At 38.4% G+C, this 23,129-nt stretch overlaps 1 protein-coding gene across 8 annotated transcripts in view; it reads right to left on the reverse strand.

The window, feature by feature from the left end:
- GRIP1 (glutamate receptor interacting protein 1) overlaps positions 1-23,129 on the reverse strand; it is a 307,729-nt gene that overhangs the window by 212,952 nt on the left and 71,648 nt on the right. For 6 of the 8 annotated variants that reach the window (XM_054270771.1, XM_054270779.1, XM_054270805.1 and 3 more), the window contains exon 1: positions 411-935. The exons of the other annotated variants lie outside the window; for them this stretch is intronic. In XM_054270771.1, coding sequence (XP_054126746.1) covers positions 411-543 — 133 coding nt within the window. In that variant the 5' untranslated portion in view covers positions 544-935. Of the gene's footprint in view, positions 1-410; positions 936-23,129 lie in introns of those variants that run through there. 8 annotated transcript variants of the gene reach the window in all.

A 23,129-nucleotide genomic window follows, 5' to 3' on the forward strand; every position in this document is an offset into this window, starting at 1 on the left:
CATCAACTTCAGCTTACAAACGAGTGCTCACTGCCTCTGTAGTGCTTTAAAAATATCCACACAGCCTTCTAAAGACACTCTACAAGGGCTATTGCCACCCTACTCGCTTCTCAACAGTGTTTTAACAAAAGGTTTCCAGCAGTCAGACTGGATTAACTGCATCTGAAATCTCACCAGAGTCTGCAGACAGACCCTCTTTACTTTGAGAGCTTCTGTGCCACTTCAGATGCTTTGTATTGTTCATCGGCAGCAGAGCCAACAAGAGCTCTCACAGGAACTGACTTTAATACATACACGAGGCTCAGGTTCTAGCAAGGGAGGAATATTGCTTGCATTTCTGGAGTTTAAACATCTTCAGAACATAATATTTATCACAGCCAAAGGAAAATGAGGTCATGCAAAATACTTACTTCGAAAATGTTCTGAGGCATAATAGTAGACATCCTCATAGCCCTCATGGTAATCCTCCTCTGGCCGGTACTTTTTGCCTTTTCTTCTCCTCGATCTTCGTATCTGCTTGACAAAGCCCAAGAAGCGTTCCATCTCCTCCTCACTCACAGCCCCAGCCGGCAGCCCCCTTCGCCCTCAGCTTCACAAAGAGCTGTCCCAGCATGAATCAACCGCAGGCACCGGAGCAGAGCCGCGGCTCCCACCAGCCGCTCCGCTACCATTAAACAACCCCTCCCTTATCTCAGCTCTGACTAGGAAGCATATTGTTTTCCCCTTTTTGTTAAAAAAAAGGGACACACACAGACACACTTTATCAAATCTACTGACTGGAATATTTCAACCTGAAAATAAATACAGGAGGAAAGCATTGAAGCAAAAGGAGAATTTCAGGATCTCAAGCTATTATTAAGCAGCAGAGGGCAAAGTTGAAGAGACCTGCTTGTCAGCAAGGGGAAGCCTAGCACTGAGAGCTCCCTATCCTGTGTCTCCATCATTTGAAGAGGGGCTGGGAGGCGGGGATAGATGTTAGTCAATGGACTGAACCATATCTCACAGCAAAACAGGTTTCCATTTGCCAGTTAAATGCTGCCCTTCTATCTACCCGGGCAAAGGCTCAGGAGCACGTTTGATTTCATTTGTTGTAAGAACAGGAAACACGCCAATCCATTTCTGGCATCTCATACACTGGATGAATAAAGAGCAAAGTGGTTCAATCCATACACACAGCCCACTCACTGGCAAGTGTGCGCCGAATGCATTAATTGGAGCAGCAGGGAGAAAGCTCGGCAGCTGTTAAAAAATGACACATATACCCACTGGGCATTAGTGTATTCTAATCACTGCTAGATCTAAACATTAAAAGGCACTCCAGACAGGTCTCCTACAGAGCTGGCCAGGGTATATGGCAATAGGCAAACAAAGGAAGGGACATCACAAGCACACTGTGACAATACTCATTTCAAATCCCAGCAGAGTTCAAAAAACTTTAAAATTAAGGTGCGGCAGAATATCCTTTGCACAGGGTGAGAGAAGCAAAAAGCCTGAAAAGGCGCTGGCTTTTTTCTCTTGCTGCATGCCTGAAACCCACATGCATTCCCTAAGATAAGGCTGGAATTTCATCCGTGTTTCTGATGAAGTTTCCCTCCCGCACAAAAACAAAATCAGTGACTGCTTGACTGCTAACACGCTGACATCTGTCAGGGGCTTTTCATTGTCCTCAGGTTCCTAGTCCAGCACGACTTCTCCTGTCCGCTGGCACAAGTCAGGGATCAAGCAGTCACCTCAGTCAAACTATGTGCTGAACATGGTCACTTGCATACAGGCTCCCAAGAGATACCATTTTGCACTTAAGAGCATAAGGAAGTCAGAAAGTCTTCCTGTAAAACAGATTTTACAGGTTCATCATCTGGAAAAGGGATAGCATGCAGAGCAGGGATTAGTTTCTGGTGATGCAGACATTTCAGTGAGTCATTCTGCAAAGAGTAAACCAGGGCAATGTTTTCAAAAGAAGAAAAGAAGAAGTAAAGCAAAAACCAGGATTGTAACTTACCAATTCTGCTTCAAAAAAGAATGCAGAGATTAATCAGTATTAAGTTGGGATTTTCTAGTTTTGAAACACATGAAAGTTATAAGTAGAGGTCAACTAGACCTGATGCCTGGGGATCCTAAAACACACACACACACACTGAAAGACGGAACTGGAATTCTTTTGGGCTTGTTCCAGCTTTCCAGGTATTTTAAAACAACATTCTCACAAACCCACGCTCATTTTATCTGTAAAAGCTCAAAAATCCCTGGATGCTCCCGCCAAGCTCCCCACAGGAATACAGACTCATCCTCCTTGACCTCACCAGCCCTGCTTGCCCGCTGTGAAAATGCAGTCGTGTCGCTAGCTGATGAACACCCCCAGGGCACCACCAGAACTATTTTTAGTAAAACTTCTATAAGGAGGTTGTGTTTCATTTCAAGTCTAGTTTTATCACACAGCTTTCAACTTTCAAATAGTAAAGACCTTAGAGGAGTATTACAGGCATATTACCAAAATTTAAAGAGCCAAAGAAACTTCACCTATGACTTTAGGAAGGGATCACTGTATGTTTTGAAGGCTTCAACTTGCATTTTTACTGCGCTCTGCCACCAAGCAGCAAAAACATTACTGTCACAAAACATGAAAACCAAAGAAGTAGCCTACAGCAGAGGCAGGACTCTCTCTTCAGAGAAGGAAATGTTAGATTGTTGCCCCTGTTGAGGACTCTCTCCCTGAAGATGTGAGAAAGGTATTTGTAGGTGTCAGTAACAGTTGAGACAGAAGTCTTACAGCCATCACTGCTCCATGAAGTTAAATTATTACGTTCAATTAAAAATTACAAAGCTTTTTAAAAAGGAGAAAATGTAAAACTTCCTGGCTTTTAAACTGTCTTCTAAATGAAAGCTGAAAACCAGAATAAGCAGACACACTTGGCTTTTAATACAACCTTTTACACTGCCTCTGTTGCTTAACTTAGTGCAGCAGAAGCAGTTTCCCTAGTCCTCAGCAGACCCCAGGGAGACTTCAGGCCAATCCATAACAAGAAAAATACAACAAAGAAGCAGATATGGGAGCAGTCAAATGATCTGAAGTAGCAACACAAGCAGCAGGTGCAGGACATCAACTGCTTGACCACTGTCTAGAGAGAACCGATGTAAGACTGGGCAAATTTTCAGCTTTGGAAAGTACATTATTACCTTGTGCAATGGACTTCTCTCTCGTGCTCATGAGGTGCATCACACAGCTATATGTCTGCTACAGTAAAGCAGAAAATAATGCACCAAACGGTATTACTGGCCAGTGCTCATGGTAATAGCTCCCACCCATATTGTGTGTAAAGTATGAAGGGCTTGAGGGGGAGCACAAGCTCTCCTCAGATAAGAGGAGCAGGTTCAAGCTCTGCTGCACTTCACTCTATCCCACCACCGACTACTCTCTACACAAACCAGGCTCCATCTCCTACGCTGAAGATGCAGAAGCAGGCCTGCAGTTTCTAACACACGAACTGACAATCCTGCCAGCATGCAAATCATACAGCCATTCCCTTTTATATGAATGCAAACAGCAGACACATATAATTTCAGAATTTTTACATATTTAAAAAAAAACATAGAGCAAACTAAGCTTTTGATTGGATTTTCTCTGACCTAAAATACTGTGGTATTTGGGGCAATTTAAAGAGAAGGAAATACCTTAACTGAGGACATTGTTGTTATACATTAATACAAATCGGAGCATTAAGCGCTTTACTACACTAGTAAGATTTCTCAACAAAATTTTTGTTTCATATGCATTACATACCACTGCTACTGTTTGCTGAAAATGCTGGAGACATTCATTAGCTACTCCTCATGCCATACCTGTAAATATTTAATCATAGTCCTACTTTCAAAGGTATACACAGATAACTCAGTTTCATAAACACTGTAGGAAAAAAAATAAATAAACAGCTTAACTACTGCTTCCCCCATTGCTCAGGATTCACCCTTCTGCAGCTTCTTGTAGTGAATAACTCATTTCCTAATGAACATGAACATGGTTCTTTGAACCTTCTGCTTGAAAAGAAATAAAAAAGCAGAAACTAATAGAAGCATACGGCAGTTTCAGAAAGGTATATTGAATGGACAGGACAAGCAGAGAAAGAAACAAATACTGTCTTTCAAATTTTTAAAATGCAAAACATCCGAGATGACAATGAGTTTCATCCCTAATGACAAAGAGAATAGGATAATTATGCCCTGAGGGCATAAAATTAGATGTTGGTTTATATTCTGAAGCTGTCTCTGAACTAGAATTTGGAGAATCAATTTTCTGGTGTTTTAAAGCCACAACAGAAAGTTGCAATGTAAATATGTCTGAAGCTCTTTGGCTCATCTTTTCTGCCTACTCCAATCAAAGCAAGCATCCTATTACCATTTCCAAGGGGACTCCTCAGAAGAAGCAAGGATTGTCATGTTGTCTCCAGCATGATTGGCATAACAAAAATTTTGCCAAGTGGCACCAATTAGGTAATATTTGCATACTTCATTCTGATAATTAATTTGTTTACATTAAGGAGAAGCTCCATCAAACTGGATCACTCTCATGTCAGTGACTCACTGGAAACGACCTCAGAGCAATAATAAAACATACATAAATAAGACAGTCCTTTTTGCAAAGTTGAGCTGAAGCATAAATGCTTTTGCAGCCATGGATAATTTTCTAGAAGACAGATGTCAGCATTTAAGTGTTGTCTTTATACCCTACTCAGAGCAAAGATTAGGTTTCTCATAATACAAAATATCTGCATTTAACATTTTATTTCCTCAAAATTAGCTATATAGTTATCAAGGTAAACTTTCACAATTTTGTGAAAGTGACATATTTCTTTTCTACAGCACTTTTCCCAGTATTTGGGAAAAGCAGCACAAAAACATCATGGTATCCAAGGATAAGCCACTACAGTAGTAAATATTTAACAAGTATTTCCATTTGAGTGGACTTGCAAACACAATGCTTTGAAACCAGAGCCTGTACATGAAGCAAGACTCTCTAACGTGTTGCATCATAAATACAGAATGGAATGGACACCAAATATTAATAGTTTGGGGCAGTATTTTGCACTCTGTTAATCAGTATGTTTCAGTGTTTAAAAAAAGAATAGTTTAGACAGATGAACCCTCCTACCCTCCTGTATCTCCCTCTGCTTCTCTGGGCAGCCCTAAAAGTCTCCTGCTGGGGGAAGCAATGCCCCTCATTGGGAAGCAACTATGGAAGAGAGCACACGATGGCAGTTGCAGAGATCTACCTGCTCCAGGTTACTCTTGTGGAAAAACCCCACAGAATTATACATGGACAATACAAAAATTAAGATTAATAGAAAAAGTTCTTGGAGGCTGGCTGAATAGAGGAAACAGGTTTTTTCCCACCTCCCTCAAACCCCTAAGCATAAAGGTACAGCAAGCCTCAAAAGGAAGAAATAATCATTTCTTCTCTGTTTCTCCTTCAACTGAGGGATGTCTTTGATAACCTGCTGTCATTGTTTTTGAAGACCAACAATAACTAACAAAGGAACTATTCCCCTTATTTATCTCACAGTATCATCTTGTCTGACTTTCTAGTTTTTCAAGTGATGTTTGTTCACACACGACAATTGCTCATGTCAAGGCTGCAATTTTCCACTCTTTGCTCTAAATATCTTGGTACAAAATGTGAGCTTATCAATTTGAAAATTATAAAATGGCTGTAATCAACAATCTATTACACTCTATAAGAACATATGGCCCACATACACAGAAGCAGAGCTGTGTTCAAAGCCAATACTGTGTGTGAGCAGTAGCTAGCAGCAGCCCACCACCCCCAGGAGTACCACTGCCCCACCCAAAACCCTTCTGTCAAGCCAGATTCCAAACACAAGTTTTGTTCTCTTCATAAAGACATCTGAAAAGAGCATCACATATGAAGGCATGAGACATATGAAATATTGCACTGCATATCTCTCCCATTTGACAGTTTATATACATGCAGGATAACCAGTGCACTATTTCTAGATTGTTGCTGCAGGAGAACTGAATGGTGATAAAATACTGCTGATCCATAGTGCTATTTTTAAGATTGATACTTGTTATACACTGTTAAATTATCCGTTTGCTCTAATCTTAATGCATTACATTCAGTTTCACAAGTCATACATTCTTGTTATTAATTGCTCACACAGAATCATAGACCATTTTTGTCCTCTGCTCCTAAATTAATGCAAGACTTGAGAGTTGGAGTTCAGCTTTTGCATCACCTAGCTGTAAATTAACTACCAAATATTTTCCCTCTTTTTTCCTTTTTTTTTTTGCAAGTGAACACACATACATTCTCAGTACTTTGAAATAAATAAAGAACTTGAGTTCTTTATTGTATTTGGTCATATATGTTATTTTGTATTAACATCCCCAGTAGTTTTGCTTTTTTGCAAAATTTTCTCACATAAAAGTGTGCTCATAGATGTGAATGCCAACACAAGGATGAGGATAAAATAGAGCACAAAGGAGAGAGGAAGAGGCTACTTTCATTTAGAGGGAACTGCTTGTGTGTACAACACAAGAACGCAGCCTCTCATATATGGAGAATGCCGAGAAATCTTTGTGGCGCTGTTTTGAAAGGGTCACTTGTCAAGTTGAATTTCATGCAGAATATATGCTTCAGGGGAAAAAACACTTTTTTTTTCCCCTTCAATTCAGCTAAAGCCGTTTGCATACATTCTATTTTTTTTTTCTCGTCTTTCTAGCCTATTTGGCTTTAAGTAAGTGGCTAATTAGAAGATACAAATATGCATTAACAAATGCTAATTTTGCCACCACCAAGGAAATACTGCTCAGGTAAAATTAAGTACAAAAAAACTTTGAACTTCCTTAATATTTTGTGACACCAATAATCATTCTTCAAGAAAAGCTAAGCAGAGAACTATTCCAACCATATGTAAAACCCCTTCAGGGTTAAAGCAGCAGACTGAAATTTTAAAATAGTAAAACTAGAACACAGTTCAGTTTTACTATTCAGACTAGGAAAGTCTGAATTAAAGGTATTTTCATCTTTCTAAAGAAATGTAGCAAATGGCTAGAGGGAACACTACCAAGATTTCGCATCATGTGTCTATTTTATGCACAAAGGATATCTCAAATCAACTATGAAATAACATATGAAGAAGGGGTTTAGAATATGGATATGGTTTAGAATATGGATATGGTTTTTAATCCTCTCTGAGTAAAAACAACATTATATTTACCTGATTTTCAATTTTTCAACAACTGCACATTTCAACTCTGACAATAATTAAAATGCACATAGAGCACTGCAAAGATTGAATATTTAATTTATGAAATTACAGCTGGCCAGAACAAAAATACCTAGCTAATACATGAAATGAAGTTCTTAAAACAAAAGCATCAAAATATTTTCTTAGGCTGCAGACCACAGGCGCTATAGCGTGCCATCAAACAAGGTTGCAAAAGGTGGGATTTCACAGTTAATTGACAGTGGAAGACCTCTTTGAATATGTTGTGTGAGATTTCAGTCACAGGAGAATCCACCATTCAACATCTCTTTACATGTAAGAGACTCTTTGCTGGGTTCCCCCTCTTCTATTAACAATATTTAGTTGTGAAGAGCAGTAAAAACCTTGTTGTGTTTCATTATTGAAAACATCTACCTGTTATATATTTTGCATTTCTCTGATGAACCAATTATTGCAACAAGAAACTTCTGTGATTTGTTTAATAAAACTGCAAGAGCAGTTAGAAGTAGTAGAAGATGGGCAACAGGAAAGAAATCTGAAGGGAAAAATACAAAAACTCTGGAGGCAACTATAAAATTGAAATAATGGAGAAGCATCTGTGGGGGAAAAAAACCCACAGGCATAAAGGAAGTTGAGCTGTATCTTGAGCTCCATGTTTTATCAGGGTCAAGATGTAGTAAATAAATAAAGATTTTATTGCAGGTGAGCTCTGACAAGAAGAAAATTCTGTTTAACTGTCAAGAAAATACTACAGAGAAATTCCTCATTATGATCACATGAATTTACAATAAAAGACTATGTAAATATATATGCAAATTAACCCATCCATCTGGACTCCACTGCCCTAGAGGCACAGGCCAACCTGATGGTAATGAAGAATCCAGTTGCCCAGATGGATTAACCCTTCTCCTTCTCTCTCTATATCCTCCACATCCAGTTTTAAGTAATTCCTGTTGTCTTTACACAGTCTGAAACTGCAGAGCATACAAAGTAAAAAGAACAGTAAAAAGACTTGAAAGGCAAAAAGGACAACTTCACATGTAACCTCACAGAAATGAGGCCCAAGCACATTTCCATAGCTCTGAAGGATGGAGGTTTCCATCCAGCAGCTCTCAGTAGCAAGGCCCATTGAACATTAGTGTGGTGCTTCATCTCTCTCACGCCAAACAGCAGTTTGGGAAATGAGAGCTGCTGACACCTCTTTGTGTATGAGGTTTCACTTCCCTTCTGTCCCCATTCCAAGGGCACAGAACAGGTTCTGCTGTTCAGTTTGTAATTTGTTTTCCTAGTTCAAGTCTACCTCTTTCCATCCAGGGGAACAGAAAAAGTAAAACTTAAAAGATAACAAAAAAGTAGAGAAAATCTGCTTAGTGCTGCTGCTAAGATGTTAACAAAGGAACTACAGACAAAGCAAAAGCACAGACTTCAAAATTGTCTGCTCCGTCCTCCATGAGAATGGCATTCCTGTATTCGAATGTTAAAAGACAAACCAAAGGGAAAAAAAAAGCAACACATCCCAAGCTTCTGAATCTCATTTACTTCTGCTATACAGTTTGACATTTTCTGCTGTAAATTCACTCTTACAATAACAACTTTGCCATATAAAATTGTCAGACTAAATATAATCACTTGTTCAATGTTGCACTCTTTACAGGGTAATAATAAAGGCTGTAACAAATAATTCTGATTTGTTACAGACTATGAGATCTTTGACCTCATCATACATTTCGGAAGCAACAGAATAGTTGAGGTTCCTTCTATTTGAAAGCTCACAGTTCCCAAATGAAAGGTTACTTGGAATTTACATTCTGTGACACTCAGAAGAGACAAAATATTTTCAAACTTCTCTTTAGAGCTACTTTGTACACCAGGATTTACTTCAATTCCTCTTCTGTGGCACTCCTCGTCCATGGTAAATACAAATGCTTTCCAAGCTGTTCTCAAGAAGTCATCCCTAACACATCCACTTCACAACACTCATTAACAATCATTTTCATCCTCACACTCAGCCCTGTGCTCTTCAGTAAGATCCACACCTCCAGGCACTGCTGCTCTCTTGGTATGCAGGTTATGAATTCGTCACATGACTAAAAACGTGCATGTGAAGAAATACATACCATTACTCTTGTTAATTATAAAGTCACAGAAAATGACTTGTAATTAATCACCTCAAGATTCAAGAGTCCAAGGTACTAAGAGACCTCAGTTTTCACCCACACTAACAAAATGATAAAAGAAAATACTAAGGAAATTTTACACCACAGCAGTTAAATCATTATCAGCTGATGTGCAAAACTGACACAGCTAAAACTTCACAATCCAAACGATTTCATAACTATTGCAGATATCCCAAGAAACCTTTTCACTCTTTTAGATGCTCAGAATACATCTACAGTTCTAAAAGATGCAAATTCAGACAGGATGTGTCTTTTACAAACTGACTTGTAATTACTGTTATTTGGATAACCTCACCATCAACATTTTGCTCAGAAGCACTAAAGCAACTCTGTAGACACGCTCACACATTCTCCCTGATTTTATACCATTTTGTGCAGAGTATCACGTGGTGTTGACTGACAATTAAGATTCCTTAATAAACTGTTCTGCAATTCTTCTTTCTCCTTAAAAATGTACCCTTAGGTCAGAGTTCAATCCCTTAAAAAACAGCGTCTCAGGTATTTACAACTGACCATCCTAACCTCTACTCTTAGAGTTGTCTTTCCTGCAAATTGCTTCATGCACTACTTGCTCAGGTGTGGATGACACAATTTTTGTACTGCTATGATACAGGGTGTCAATCTAGAAATCTTTTAAGAGCTTAACTTCACTCACTGTCCCACTGAGCTGAACATGACACCTGGTGGTACCAAGGACTATGATAATGAGCAGCTGCTGCATCAGATGCTCCCAGCTGTGCTGGTATTGCCACATCCTAACTTCAGATGCAGTTTTGTTCTGCTTAAGAAATAAATTTTTAAAAATTATTGTCACACTTATTTGAAGAAAAGTTTACAAAGTGAACTTTCCTGCTGGGCCTAAAGATCACATCCTGGAAGCCAAGAGTGATAACTTGACATTTCATTTTCCAAGAAGTCTAAACAACCACAATAAATTTACAAATGTATACATGCTGCACTGTTAAATTTCATTTCACGCTTAGTAAGCAAACAATATCAAAGTGTAAGTACTGTCATCCTCTTTTTATTTAGAAATCTTGTAGCCAATAAAGGTGTGACCTTGAAATATTCCACAGATGGATGAAGCCACTTTGCTAGCCCCATCACTACACATTTGCAGAATTGCAAAGTTACGTCACATTTACTCTAACTTCACTTTACAAACGGCATTATCATTAAGAGTCACTAAAAGTGTATTAATGAAACGTGTCTGAACTGTCATGAAAAATTCAATTTTGAAATTAAAAATGCTGAGACAATGCAGAAGCTAATTTTTATATACATATGTAGTACTCCTAGATTTACTTTTACTGCCAAAGCATAAAAAGTAAACCTGTATGCTATTTTTGCTAACACATTGTCAAAATCAAAAGTTTTCTGTTTAGGAATCCAGTGAAAACATATGGCCTTGTGTGAGAGGATGATGAAATGTTACAGAACACAGCCATAAATTCATCAGGATTTTTCATGTGGGCTGAATGTACTCAGATGTTTATTTTAAAGGGAAAGCTAAAGGAAAAACTCCAATGCTGTTTCTTCAAGGAATAGCAATTGTTTTCTGATACTCCTACTGCAAGTGATATACTACACCAGTCACTACATGAAACAAACAGATATATCCAATAATATACCTTTTTTAATGATTTAGCTACCTAAAAAAATCCTGCCCAGTTACAACACACAATGATTCATTACCACTTCAAATCTTATTGAATACATCAAATCACATTTTTTTTTCAGTCTAATTACCAAATAAGAAGACTAACTGAATAAGAACTGCAAAACTCTGAAAAGGATTTGGGACCTCTAATGAGTTGTAAACTACTGTAAATAAACAAAGAAGTTGAAAAATAAGCATTTTGCATCTTGAAAAAGAAAGAAAATAAAAAGCAAACAAAAGTTAATTTGAAATACTGCTTGGTTGCTTCTAAGTATGTTCTTTTTTTGTCTCAAATGATTCCCTTCTGAAAGATCCACCACCTCCACCCCACCAACAAATATCCCAATAACTGATGCCCCACAGGGAGAGAGCTACTTTAAAATCAGAAAGACTCTGCAAAGAGTAAAATCAAGCTGCACACTACCACGTCTAGAAACAGACACAGGCTCTATTTTAATTGTACATGGTTTGGTTTTGGATTTAAAATGCAAAATATCTTGATTCTCTCTTGGCCATTATGTTGATTTTTTTATATTGGTTACTCTTACTTATAAAAACAACTTCTCTGAATACTGGCATCTACTGAGGCCAGTGGGAAAAACTTCCACTGACTGAAGTGGATGCCCTATGTAAAGGGCATTGATACTTTAGGATTGGACATTGCCCCGTTCAAGCTTGGATGAGGCTCTGAGAAACCTTATCTAGGGGATAACGTTCCTGTCCATGGTGGGGGGTTGGAACTACATAATCTTTAAGGTCCCTTCCAACCCAAACCATTCAATGATTTTGTGATTTAGAAGGAGGGGGTTTTGTCAGATTCTGATGTTAAGCTTTGGTGGTTACTTTACAACAACCAAAAGGAAATGGTAGCATGAAAGGACAGGTGGGGAATGACCCTGTCATTAGCAGCTCACATCCTTGATTCATCAACTGTTACTCATAAGTCCGAAAGTTAAGACCTGGCAGGTATCTGCAAAACCAAAGCCTGCAAGAGTTGGAGGAAAAAATCCAGCTTACACACCTGGCTTAAAGATATATCAGTCCTTTTACACAATGTATTTGCACACAGAACTGATGCGTGCTACAGTGTCCTTTTATAAATTTTTTTGCAAAATGAATGGAAGAATTTCTGTCACTAATTTTGCAAAAAGTCTAACTGTCTGGTTTAGGAAGACTAGTCTATACTCCTTAATAGTGTGTACACCAGTTGGGTTAAAATCAAGTACCTACTAATGGGAACACATGATTGATTTATGAATATTTATATCCTTTATTTTACCTAGTGTATTCAATAACCTCTTGAAGAAAAGACAAAAAATTATGAATCACTATTAAGCTCATGAAGCAAGGGTTTAAATTCAATTTAATGAGATGGGTTCTATCTGCCAATGCAGTCAATCTTCCCAGGATCCCCTCTGATGCCACTTCCAAGACGTGAAAGGGAAAACAGCTGATACAATATTAAGTTGGCAGCATTGTTTCCGAAAATACATTGTTGAAGGTATTGTGTGCCTATTGATATATCATAAGGTGCTTTAAAACTAGCTGCTGGACTAAAGTACATGAGAATTTCCACTTGTACTTCAAGTACAAGTTGAAAGCAGACAAGATTTAAGACACAGTCTTGAAAATGTAATTTATAGACATTCTTCAACTCAAAAGACAAAATGCAAATAAAATTAGACCCTTCCCTACTAACTCCTTGAATTTATCCTTCTCCTTATTTTTCCCCTTTCTACGTACAATATTTTGAAGCCCTATATTGGCAATATTGTTCAGCTGATCAAGTTCAGAATCTTTCGATCTTTGTGCAATGAGACACTAACGCATAGAGTGAGCTAACATCCACAAAAAATCCATATTTCTAAACAGAGGGAGGAGAAAACCACAAGAAAACCATAAGACAAGCCATTTACAAAACACAAGGTGAAATAACATTCCCTATTTCTGTGAGACATCAGGTCATGACTGAGCTAGTAGGACTTGCCCTTGCACTCTGGGTAGAGCACTGCTGACCTGGAGCCAACCACCTCCAAGAAGACCTCACTGCTGCCTTTCAGGATCAAAGAGGGCCCATAAGAAAGATGCAGAGAGACTTTTCAGCATAGCCTGTTGCAACAGGACAACGGGCAATGGTTTTAAGAGAGGGTCAATGCAGATTAGATATGTGGAGGAAGCTTTTTTACAATGCTTGTGGTGAAGCACTGGCACAAGCTGCCCAAAGAGGTGGTGGATGCCCTATCCCTGGAAACATTAAAGGCCAACTGGACAGGGCTCTGAGCAATGTTATCTAGTTGAAAATGTTCCTGCCCATGGCAGACATAGGGGCAGGGTGGACTAGATGGCCTTTAAGGTTTCTTTCAACCCAAATTATTCTACGATCACAGTGATTCAGAGAATTACAAAGGGTACCGGCACCTCGAAACAATGAAATTATGCATATGGGTTAATCACTGGCTCATCCTACCAGAATCTTTCCATTTCTCACTCATCCATACTCTTTTGGTCCTGCAATGGCAGTCTGAGCTCAAAGGGCCAAATACCACAATACACAAACTCCAGGAGTTACACATGGACTGACAATTATCCACCAAATGAAAACATTTTTGAGAATTTTTAACACTCTCAGCAAGTTAGTAGATAGTGAATGTGCCAGCAGATAGAAGCAGATTACTTGAAAGAGTATTAAACTGGCAGCATGGAGTTGCAGGGGGTTGTTTAGAAACGGGGTTATGCTAATGTCTGTGTACATTTGCTTAAAAATTTATGCCAAACTATGCTTAAATTATACAAATAGCCTGACCACAAGTGCAAAAATGCAATATTTGAGCTACGTGAAGACCTTCTTTCAAACTCATGTGTATTTATTTTTAATGGGCACATCAACATCCATTAGGCACAAAGAGAATTAATTTCTTCCCAGTCACAATTATGGCCAATATGAATCAGACTTCCTCCAGTAGTTTCAAAGTGGATCTAAAATAAAGGATCAGTCATCTGTGATTATTTAAACAGCCCATGGCACTTTGATGTAACACATGTGTCTACTGGACAAAATCTCAGCAACTGCTGGTAATTCCACTACATTTGCAGGTGGTAGATTTTCTTCAGTATTGCAACTGGAGATATGGTAGTTGGGCTTGTTCTAATTCTAGAGTCTCTAAGCCACTAGTTGTCATCTTTGAGAACTCATGGAGATAAAAGACTTGAAAAGGTCAACTTCAGTCTTAAAGCAGATGGAGGGTGGGAGAGGAAGATCTTTATATGATTTATATTAAACCTCCACTCAAGAAAATACTGAGATTAAAAAATTAAACAGAACATTTAAACAATAAATCAACAAACAACACCTCGGGAAAAAAAACCAAACAGCCAACCTGGATCTCTCATGTTTAAATAATGTCAAATTAGCAGCAAGACAGCAAACCATGTAGACAGAGCACAACAGATGTCATATGTGCTAACTAAATATTCTCACAAGTAAGCAATATATGTCACTCTCTTAAAGAAAGTCGGCCTATGTCAAGATGAATGCAAAACTGAAAGCTATAGTGAATCCAATCAGAAAACAAATAATTTGGAAGATGTGGACACACTGCTACTCAATATTTTACATTCTATACATTATGCATATGCAATCCTTTATGTGCAATTTCCATTTTTATCTATCTAGGTCACAAATAAATCCCAAGACATCACCAATCATAGACCAAATGCAAGCACTCTGGAGGAGCAGATTAGAATAGAAAATAAACAGATTGAAGTAATCATCTGAAAGAAACAAGATGTCTTTCAATAAGGAGAAATGCCAGATATTCCAGTAAGCAGGAATATGCAACTATATAAGCTCAGGATGAAGAACAAGTGATTAGGTAGGTATTACCCTGGAAAGCATCTGGTTACCACAGTCATTTAGTAGTTAAACTCAACAACACCCACTATGGTAAACTACTCAATCATAGAGATATCTTTAGTAGCATTATAGCACACACAGTTATTTCTTTGCTCTCCTACACTGGTAAGGTCTGAGCTGGATGCTTCTGTCCAAATTTAAGATGTCAGAGTTTTTAGAAAAAATAAGTGAGCATAGATTAAAGATCTGTAAAATTTAATCAGAATAAGAAATAAAAGAGAAGTAGAAAGGACTGAAGTGGAAACAGAACACACAGAAACATCAAAGACCATGAAAAATAAATAAAATTTATTTTCCCTTTTCTACAGAGATGTCTGGAAGATTTGGGTGGAACATAAAATAAAACATTCAGCAGATAAGGGCAGTGGGATGATCTGACAGAAACCCCAAGAAATTCAACTAAAGCAAATGCCAAGTCCTGCAGCACAGGCACCAGCTGGAAAGAAAAGCAGCTCTACTGAAAAGGACTGGGGGGTCCTGGCTGACAACGCGCTGCACATCAGCCTGCAGTGCAGCCTTGTAGAAACAAAGACCAGCTCCATACTGGGCTGAATCAGTAACAGCACAGGCAGCAGGTACAGTGGTGTGGTCCTTCTGCACAGTTCAGCACTTGTGAGACAGCATGTGCAGCAGTGTTTTGTCTCATCTGGAGCAGTCCAGGATAGAGACATTGTAAAGCCAGCCCATGGAGGGCCATGGCAGGGATGAAGGGCTGCAGCATGCAGTGTATGGAGAGCAGCTCAGGGGCTTCAGTCTGTTTAGTTTCTAACCTTTAGAAAAAAATATTAGGGGAAATTCAAGGCCTGTTTTCAAGATTCTGGAGAAGAGTAAGACAGGCTCTTCTCAGGGACTCAGTGGAAGGACAAAAGACAACAGACAAAAGTTACAGAAAGTGAATCTTGAATACTCTAATTAGATAGAAGGGAGGAAAAACTCATGGAGGTGTGATAAAACTTAAGAGCATGTTTCTCAGAGAAGACTTATCATCCTTAAAGTTATTCAAAATTCAGCTGAATAGCGGCCCTAAGCAACTTGACCCAGCTTTAAAGGTGGCCCTGCCTTGAACAGGGGGCTGGACCAGGCAATCTCCACAAGTTCCTTCCTACCTAAATTTTATAATTCTTCTACAGTGTCTGTGAGGAATGACAAAGATAGTGCCTTGGGCTAGGAGACCAACTATACAATCTCCAGAGGTTCATTCCAGCTATTTTTTCCTGCAGTCCTGAAGACTGAAAGGCACTAATAAATATTCAGACAGAACATGAGTTCTCCCTTTTGTGTGAACAGTGCTTCATTCATTTTAGCTAATGGGTTATAAATATGAACAGATATTTTATATTGCATACTTAGAAATTTGATAGCAATAATATTCAGAAATTAATCTTAAATACCAAACTGCATGGAAAACGAGGGTTAAAAATATAGGGGAGAATGTTATAATAGGCAGCATATAAAACAGTATTTTCAAATACTTCCTTATCCCATCTGCAATTCCCAGAGAGGCTCTCAGGCGCTTTGCTGACAGCTAAAACTGGAACCTTCTCTGAGTGCTGGGCTGACAGTCTGTACTGAGAGAGGAATACATGGTGCACAATCTCTTTAAAATGCCCTTTTTAACTTTCAAGGCCTTTACAGCACAAAAGACAAAGAGAGATTGGTTGTATCACACAGGGAATTTACCTGGATAATCCAAAAATATTCAAGGCAGGAACAAAGATCCTTCAGCTGATCACCTATAAGCTTTCTAAAACTAATTTTACACTGGAAGGATGATCATACAGCCCTGTTTTCCATATCTCACAGAGTTTAGAGAGCAGTGAGGAAGTATGCAGTCCACTGAGGAGAACTAAACCTTAAGCTGATACCTTCTAACAAAAGAACTAAAGATTTTATAAAATCAAAATACTCTAATTTCCTCTCTCAAGCTAGAAGATAATTTTGAATGTGCAAATGCAAAATAAAGATGCTTTATTAAAACTTTACACTAACACAATTTCCTTTAAGGTACAGACAGTGTTTTGTCCTCACTATAAATGAAAGAGCTTGGTTGGACCTGCTTACATTAATCCACTAGTGGCAAGAGAGACCACAGTTTAGAAATTACTTCATGTGACTGATTTTGCCAGCTTAAAAGAATAAATACTGCTTGCATTTTCAAGATCTCTAGTTTTTTACATAGTTTATGTAAGAAAAAACATGATTACCACATGAAATATTGGCCAGCAGACTATTTTTTCATAACTCTTTTTAAAAGCAAGATTGCTCTTTCTCCAATTAAAGCTGTAAAAGTCTTTCAATATTATAGCTCAAAGAATAGTCCAGACAGTTCCCAAACTCTGTGAAGAAAGTTCTTTAGATGCATCTCACAGGATGGCCAAAAAAAAAAAAAATCTTATTTTCATACAGGCAGAAAACAATAGAATGCTCACTTTCTGAAAAGCCTGAAAACTCAACCTGCATAGAAACATTTATTTTTATAACTATGTATACATATTTCCTTTTAGAGTCATTCTAAGCATTTTTGGTGATTCAGCTACATAAAGTATGCATACATACAAATCACCCGCAGAGAATAAAGGCAGATCTTTAAATTTGAAAGTGTGTAGGTATAACATGAAATAAATTAGCAATTCTGCTACAATTTAAAGCTAATCAAGTATATATGCTTTTATCTTCCAGAACCTATATACCTATATGTAAAGGCATGCACACACAGATGTTTGACTAAAATATGAAACTTAGATTTTAAAATATTAAGATTTAGTAAGATTTTGATAGCTACATATTTTGCTGAGATTAGATTTACTTACTTCTACCACGGTAAAAATCTGAGTTTGTATAATATGCTGTTACCCAGGAAACAAGAACAAATGCATGTGCAATAGGAATAAAAATTCAAAAACCTTGCATGAAACTATATACACTAGAAGTGAGTAATTTTTCTCCCACTTCCCTACATCCAAGCTAAGGATTTCATAATTACAATAATCAATGTATGCATGACTTTAGCAATAATTTAATGGCAGAAAAATGAAGGAAGATTAACCCTCCTAAATAATAGAAAAATTGGAAAACCAAATTTTATAATTTTATACTCTGTACTTTTTCAGCAATCGCTGTTGGAAGCTTTATGCTTCAAAACCAACTGGCACCCTGTTAGAAAAATTTTAAACTAATGGTAGAAGAGAACAACACAACTCTCAGGGGTTCCCAGAAAATTACATTATTCCCAACAAGCCAAATTGAGAAAAGTGCCAAGATGTTTGACAGAGGCTCTCTCCAGTAAGAATGGTTACCTACAAGAAAAGAAATTTTTGCTTCAACTTACAAGGGCAACCTACTGTTTGCAGGTGCAAAGTTCCAGGGGTAGGAGCTTTATGGTACTGTGTATCTTCTGGGAAAAGCAGAAATTGTCACAACATTTTATGTGCTATCTGAACATGACATTTAGCTACTGACAGAACAAGGCACACAGACAGCAGTCTTTGTCAATAATGATACTTGTCACGTAAACGCTGTTTGATTGGGTGGGGAGCTTCTGAAGATTTTATACGCTTATAAATTTGTGCACTTGACAAAAATAAAAACTCCTTTTTTTACATTCTAATCAAATTAGTTTGCTTACCAGCTTGTTGCAAATGGGTAATAGCAATGACTTGCTTAATTTCTAAAATATATTCCTTAGCAAACAAGAAACTCAAGATAATTGCTGCTGGAAAATTTGACGTAACCTGATCCCATAAAATACTGTATTTAAGAGACATGCTAGAGAGGATTCTGATACACTGACTTCGGAAAGGGATTAGGTTAATACCACTTCTCTTCTGAACACTGCATTTAACACACTTCAATTATACATCTCTGTTAATTTATGAGTTCTCAGGTCTGGGCTGAACTTGTTACTAGACCAGGATAGATACAAAAACAGGAGTTGGATTAAATTAAGAGCTGTAAAACTTAGGTGGATTACTTAGAGCTAGAAAATTTCAAGAAGCTGCACAGACTACTAACTAGACATTCTAAGGGTAAAACCAGAAGTGTCACCAGCCAGAAGTGTTTGAGGTAAGCACTGCATTGCAGAGGTAGGAAACACATCAGAGGGTTTGTTGTTCTTATTTCTCAAACATAAGAATCTTGATCCATCAGTTTTTACATTCTGCAGTGCTATTCTAACAACTTCAAACACTTGCAAGTTCAAAATGACTGAAAGGTATATTTAAACAACCCAGAACATGTTGAATTCTTTTGCATGGAAAATAATAAAGGGCCCTGAATAATATCAAAATAAATGCCTAGCCATTTAGTGTATTCCAAAGGCAAGAAAAAATTAAAAGTTACCCAAGATGCTAGAAAAAATAAAGCGCTAAAAGTAACCCTATTAGTTACAAACACACTCAAACATGAAGAGCAACTTCATGTGTTGGAAAATGGGTTTTTGTCAAGTTTAGAAATTTTATTTGAATTATCTTAGTCTCCAGTGGTCCTTCTAACCACCATTCCAATAATTTTATATAACTTTTCATATATGAAATCTCTCTATCCTGCTTAGTACTGTTTATCCTACTTGCCTTTTGATCAACTTACAGATGACTTCTCCTGCACTCTTGCCTTTTTTCTTTCTCCATTCTCCTCTTTATCTTTTCCTTATCCTCCAAAAATCTTTCTTCCCTTCCAAAAATCAGTTTTAATCCTGTAGTTGCCCATCCTGTTTTAAATAGCTGCTTTTCTCTCCTGTGGAGAGGTTAATATTCCAGGAGAAACCAGCAGGAATGGAGAAGAGCTGGCGAACATCTTACTTTGCTTCTATAGAGGAAAGAAGCCAAAGGTTCTCTCAGACACGTGGTGTTTCAGCAACCTCTGTCAGCACCTGTTCTTCCTGCCTGCTCCCCTTTGATCCCAGCTCCCCTTTCTTTCTATTGTGTTGTTGACTCCCTGTACTTTCCACTGCCTCTGATTTCTGCTTTCTACAGTGTCTCATGTGTGTATTTTCCCCTAACCCCAATACCCAGATTTTAAAATACACACACATCTGTGTACTGACATATAACTTTGAAACAAATCAAAGCCTCTTCCTTTCCTTATTACCTTAACTTTGGTTTTGCATGTATTTTTTTCCTCAAGATGACTCATGGTAGATCATTCACCGGAAGAACAAATGTTTCCTTCTCTTATGAGCCAGTTAAATTTACACATCCCAATTCTAATATCTCTGTAAATAGTCCAGATATTGCAACAACTGTGACCAGTACGAGAACATTTCTTCTGAAATAGTAATTTTCTATTTTCTGTTTTTTCTGAAACAGCTGCTTGGAACCCAAGAAAACTGTGTCTCCAGCTCAAAGTCTTCTGATTCCTTTCATGACACAGAGTGAGAGACAGCTGTGCTTTTATTTTCAAGTTAAAGGTTAGGCATGGTTATAAAAACCCAGCAGGGAGTGGGAGATGCTGCTGAGCACCCCATCTCTCCTTGACACAAGACAGCAGCTCCCAATTCCTGCAGAACCAAGCCTCCTGACATGTTCCTGCCAGCATCAAGGTCAGGACAAGCAGCCCCAGCTCTCCCTCCCTCTCCCACACAGCCTCTACACTGCTCCTTTTGCTGACCTGGGAGAGCTGTCCAGGATATCAAGCTGTGAATCAAGTCAGGGAGTAGATCTAAGTTAAAAATAAGCTCTCCTAAGAGGGTCTAGCACCCACGCTACAGGCAGCTGTCCGCTCTTCATGTGCGCCTTATAGAAATTCCAAAATGATGGCACAGCTGTAGCTTTAATGCGGCCATCTGCCACTTGAAAAGACATTCTCTATCATTAGGCTGTACTTATTTTGGAAGGAACATTGAAACCTACAATATTAAATTGATTTTCTCTTATTTTTCTCCGTTGCTGCTGCAGCTGACGTGCGTGATTCAACCTACTCTTTGCAAGAAGGGTCCATTTCCACATCCTCTTGAGCAGACTTTTTTTCTTCCTAAAGCTCCATCAAGGCTGCCAAATGCAGATCTCTCAAGTCATTTTCATTGCTGTCTTTGAAGCAGGTTAGTTTTCTTTTCCTCCCCAACTCCTGCTCTGTAAGAACAGCTTCAGGTAAAACCAGGAGGGAATTTCCACAAAAGAAGAAAGCACCATCTCAAGCAATGCTCATCACAACGAGCAAACAGGGCAGGCTCCATCACCTGTCCTGAGCTACACCATGGGCAGCAGGGCAGCACTGGTTTGTGGCAGAGCGAGCCCCAGGTAATAACTGGATTTTAATCACAGACCTCTGTCAGACTAGGTCTGCCTGAGCTTCCTCAGTGAAGGACAGACTATTCATTTACAATCTTCAAGCATCTGTCATTTTTGGATACATCTCAGAGAAACAGAGGGGCGCTTAACTTTCCAGCTCGAGGTATTTCTGAGACAGGTACTTGAAAGGTTTTTTAATTATTTGGCTTTGACCAGGATCTGAATGACAAACACCTAGAACGAATTTGAACCTGAAGTCTCTATCAACAAGACTCTTTCCTTCCTAACTGTTTACATTTTGGTCCTGATTTTCATGTCTGGTACATGCCAGGAGAAGACTTCTAGCCCCTGCTATCTCAGGAAAAGGACAATGATGCTCTGTTGAGCTGTTACTGCACCTGGTAATCAGCTATGGGAGTTTCTAGAGGATGGCAGAGGATGGAGACACTGGGAAGCTGGGGACTAGCAGATCTGTGATGACAATGCCTACATGAAATCCAGTGCTGTGCTGCTGGCACTGGTAAAAAAATCCTGTACTTTCATCTTGCAGATTTTTCCTGTGCTTTCAGCTCTCCACTGAATACCCTCCCTTGACAAGACCTCTGTAACCACATGAGGCAGAAGTGAACACAAGCAGAGGTCAGGGAAGGACCTTACCTTCTTCATCTTAGAACTTTCAGTTAAAAACCATATCCTGTGAGCAAAACTGTGTGATAAAATAGTGTAAGTAAATATCAACCAAGTCAACATATGAGATTTTTTTTTCTATTAGGAATTTGACTATTTTACACATCTCTAAAGAAAATATTCCAACTTTTTTTTAAAAAATCATAAAATTGCAATGTGAGAGGTACAAGTTTTGGAGAAAGTATCTTGGCTAGGTATTCCCAAAGACAGAGAGCTTCCTTTCAGGGCGGTCTAGGTCCTGCAAACATTTTTTCAAGAAATAACAACAACAATGAGAAACACTAACTCATGGCTTGGTTAGGACTGGATAAGAAATTTTCCTCACTCACAGAAATGTTAAAGCAAGGTGTGAATAAAGCTAAAAATACCATCTGAGGAGAGCAACAATATCAGAGAAACTGTAACATGAATTCATGAAACAGCTTCAGTGTCTGCCTTGGAGACACTTGCTCACTTGCCAAGTCTGTCAGAAAGAATTAACTTGTCAGCAAAAAAAATGGTTAGTATATGAAAAAATATTTGTTTGAAAGTTATACTGCAATTTTTCATCCTTCCACAGACTATTTCAAGCTTTCAGGCATGATTTGCTGTTTTTCATCTTGTTAACGGTAATGCTATCACATGGGCACATCCATCCTGTCCTTGATGCTTATGTAACAACACCCCCAAAAAAGAACAGATTAAAAAAAGGAATACTTTGCAACTTTCTAGATGGGTAAGAACAGGGAAAGGATTATATTAAAAGCATCTTAAATTTTGGGATAGAAGTTTCAGATTAAGGATCTGTTGAGAATAAAGGAATATGTCTGAAGCAAAAGCAAAAGAAGCAATGACCTGGACAACAGAATTGCAGGTTTCAGAACCAGGGGCCATCATGACTTCTCCCCAGCCTGCAAGACCATATACAGCCCCAGGTGTCAGGATAAAATATTTGATTATGAGCTAATCAGGATTGATTTAGGAAAAACAATGTACAGAGGCAAAACGCTGCACTAGGTTAAATGTTTGGATTTGGTTTGCTCTGAAGGAATTGGCTGATGGAGTTATTTGGATAGCTTTTCAATCAGGATGTGAGCAGCATCCTGTGTACCAGGACTGGATAGAAGAGATTGACACCATACACTTGCAAATACAAGTAACCACAGAGAAGAGCCAATATCTGACTCTTCTGACCTCAGCAGTCCTGATTTCTTTATCAAAGCACATTGATAAAGAAATCAGGAGCAT

The sequence above is a fragment of the Melozone crissalis genome, unplaced genomic scaffold, assembly GCF_028551555.1.
Source record: "Melozone crissalis strain CALT ecotype California unplaced genomic scaffold, PUWL_Pcris_2 ptg000004l_1, whole genome shotgun sequence".
NCBI classification, from domain to species: Eukaryota; Metazoa; Chordata; class Aves; order Passeriformes; family Passerellidae; genus Melozone; species Melozone crissalis.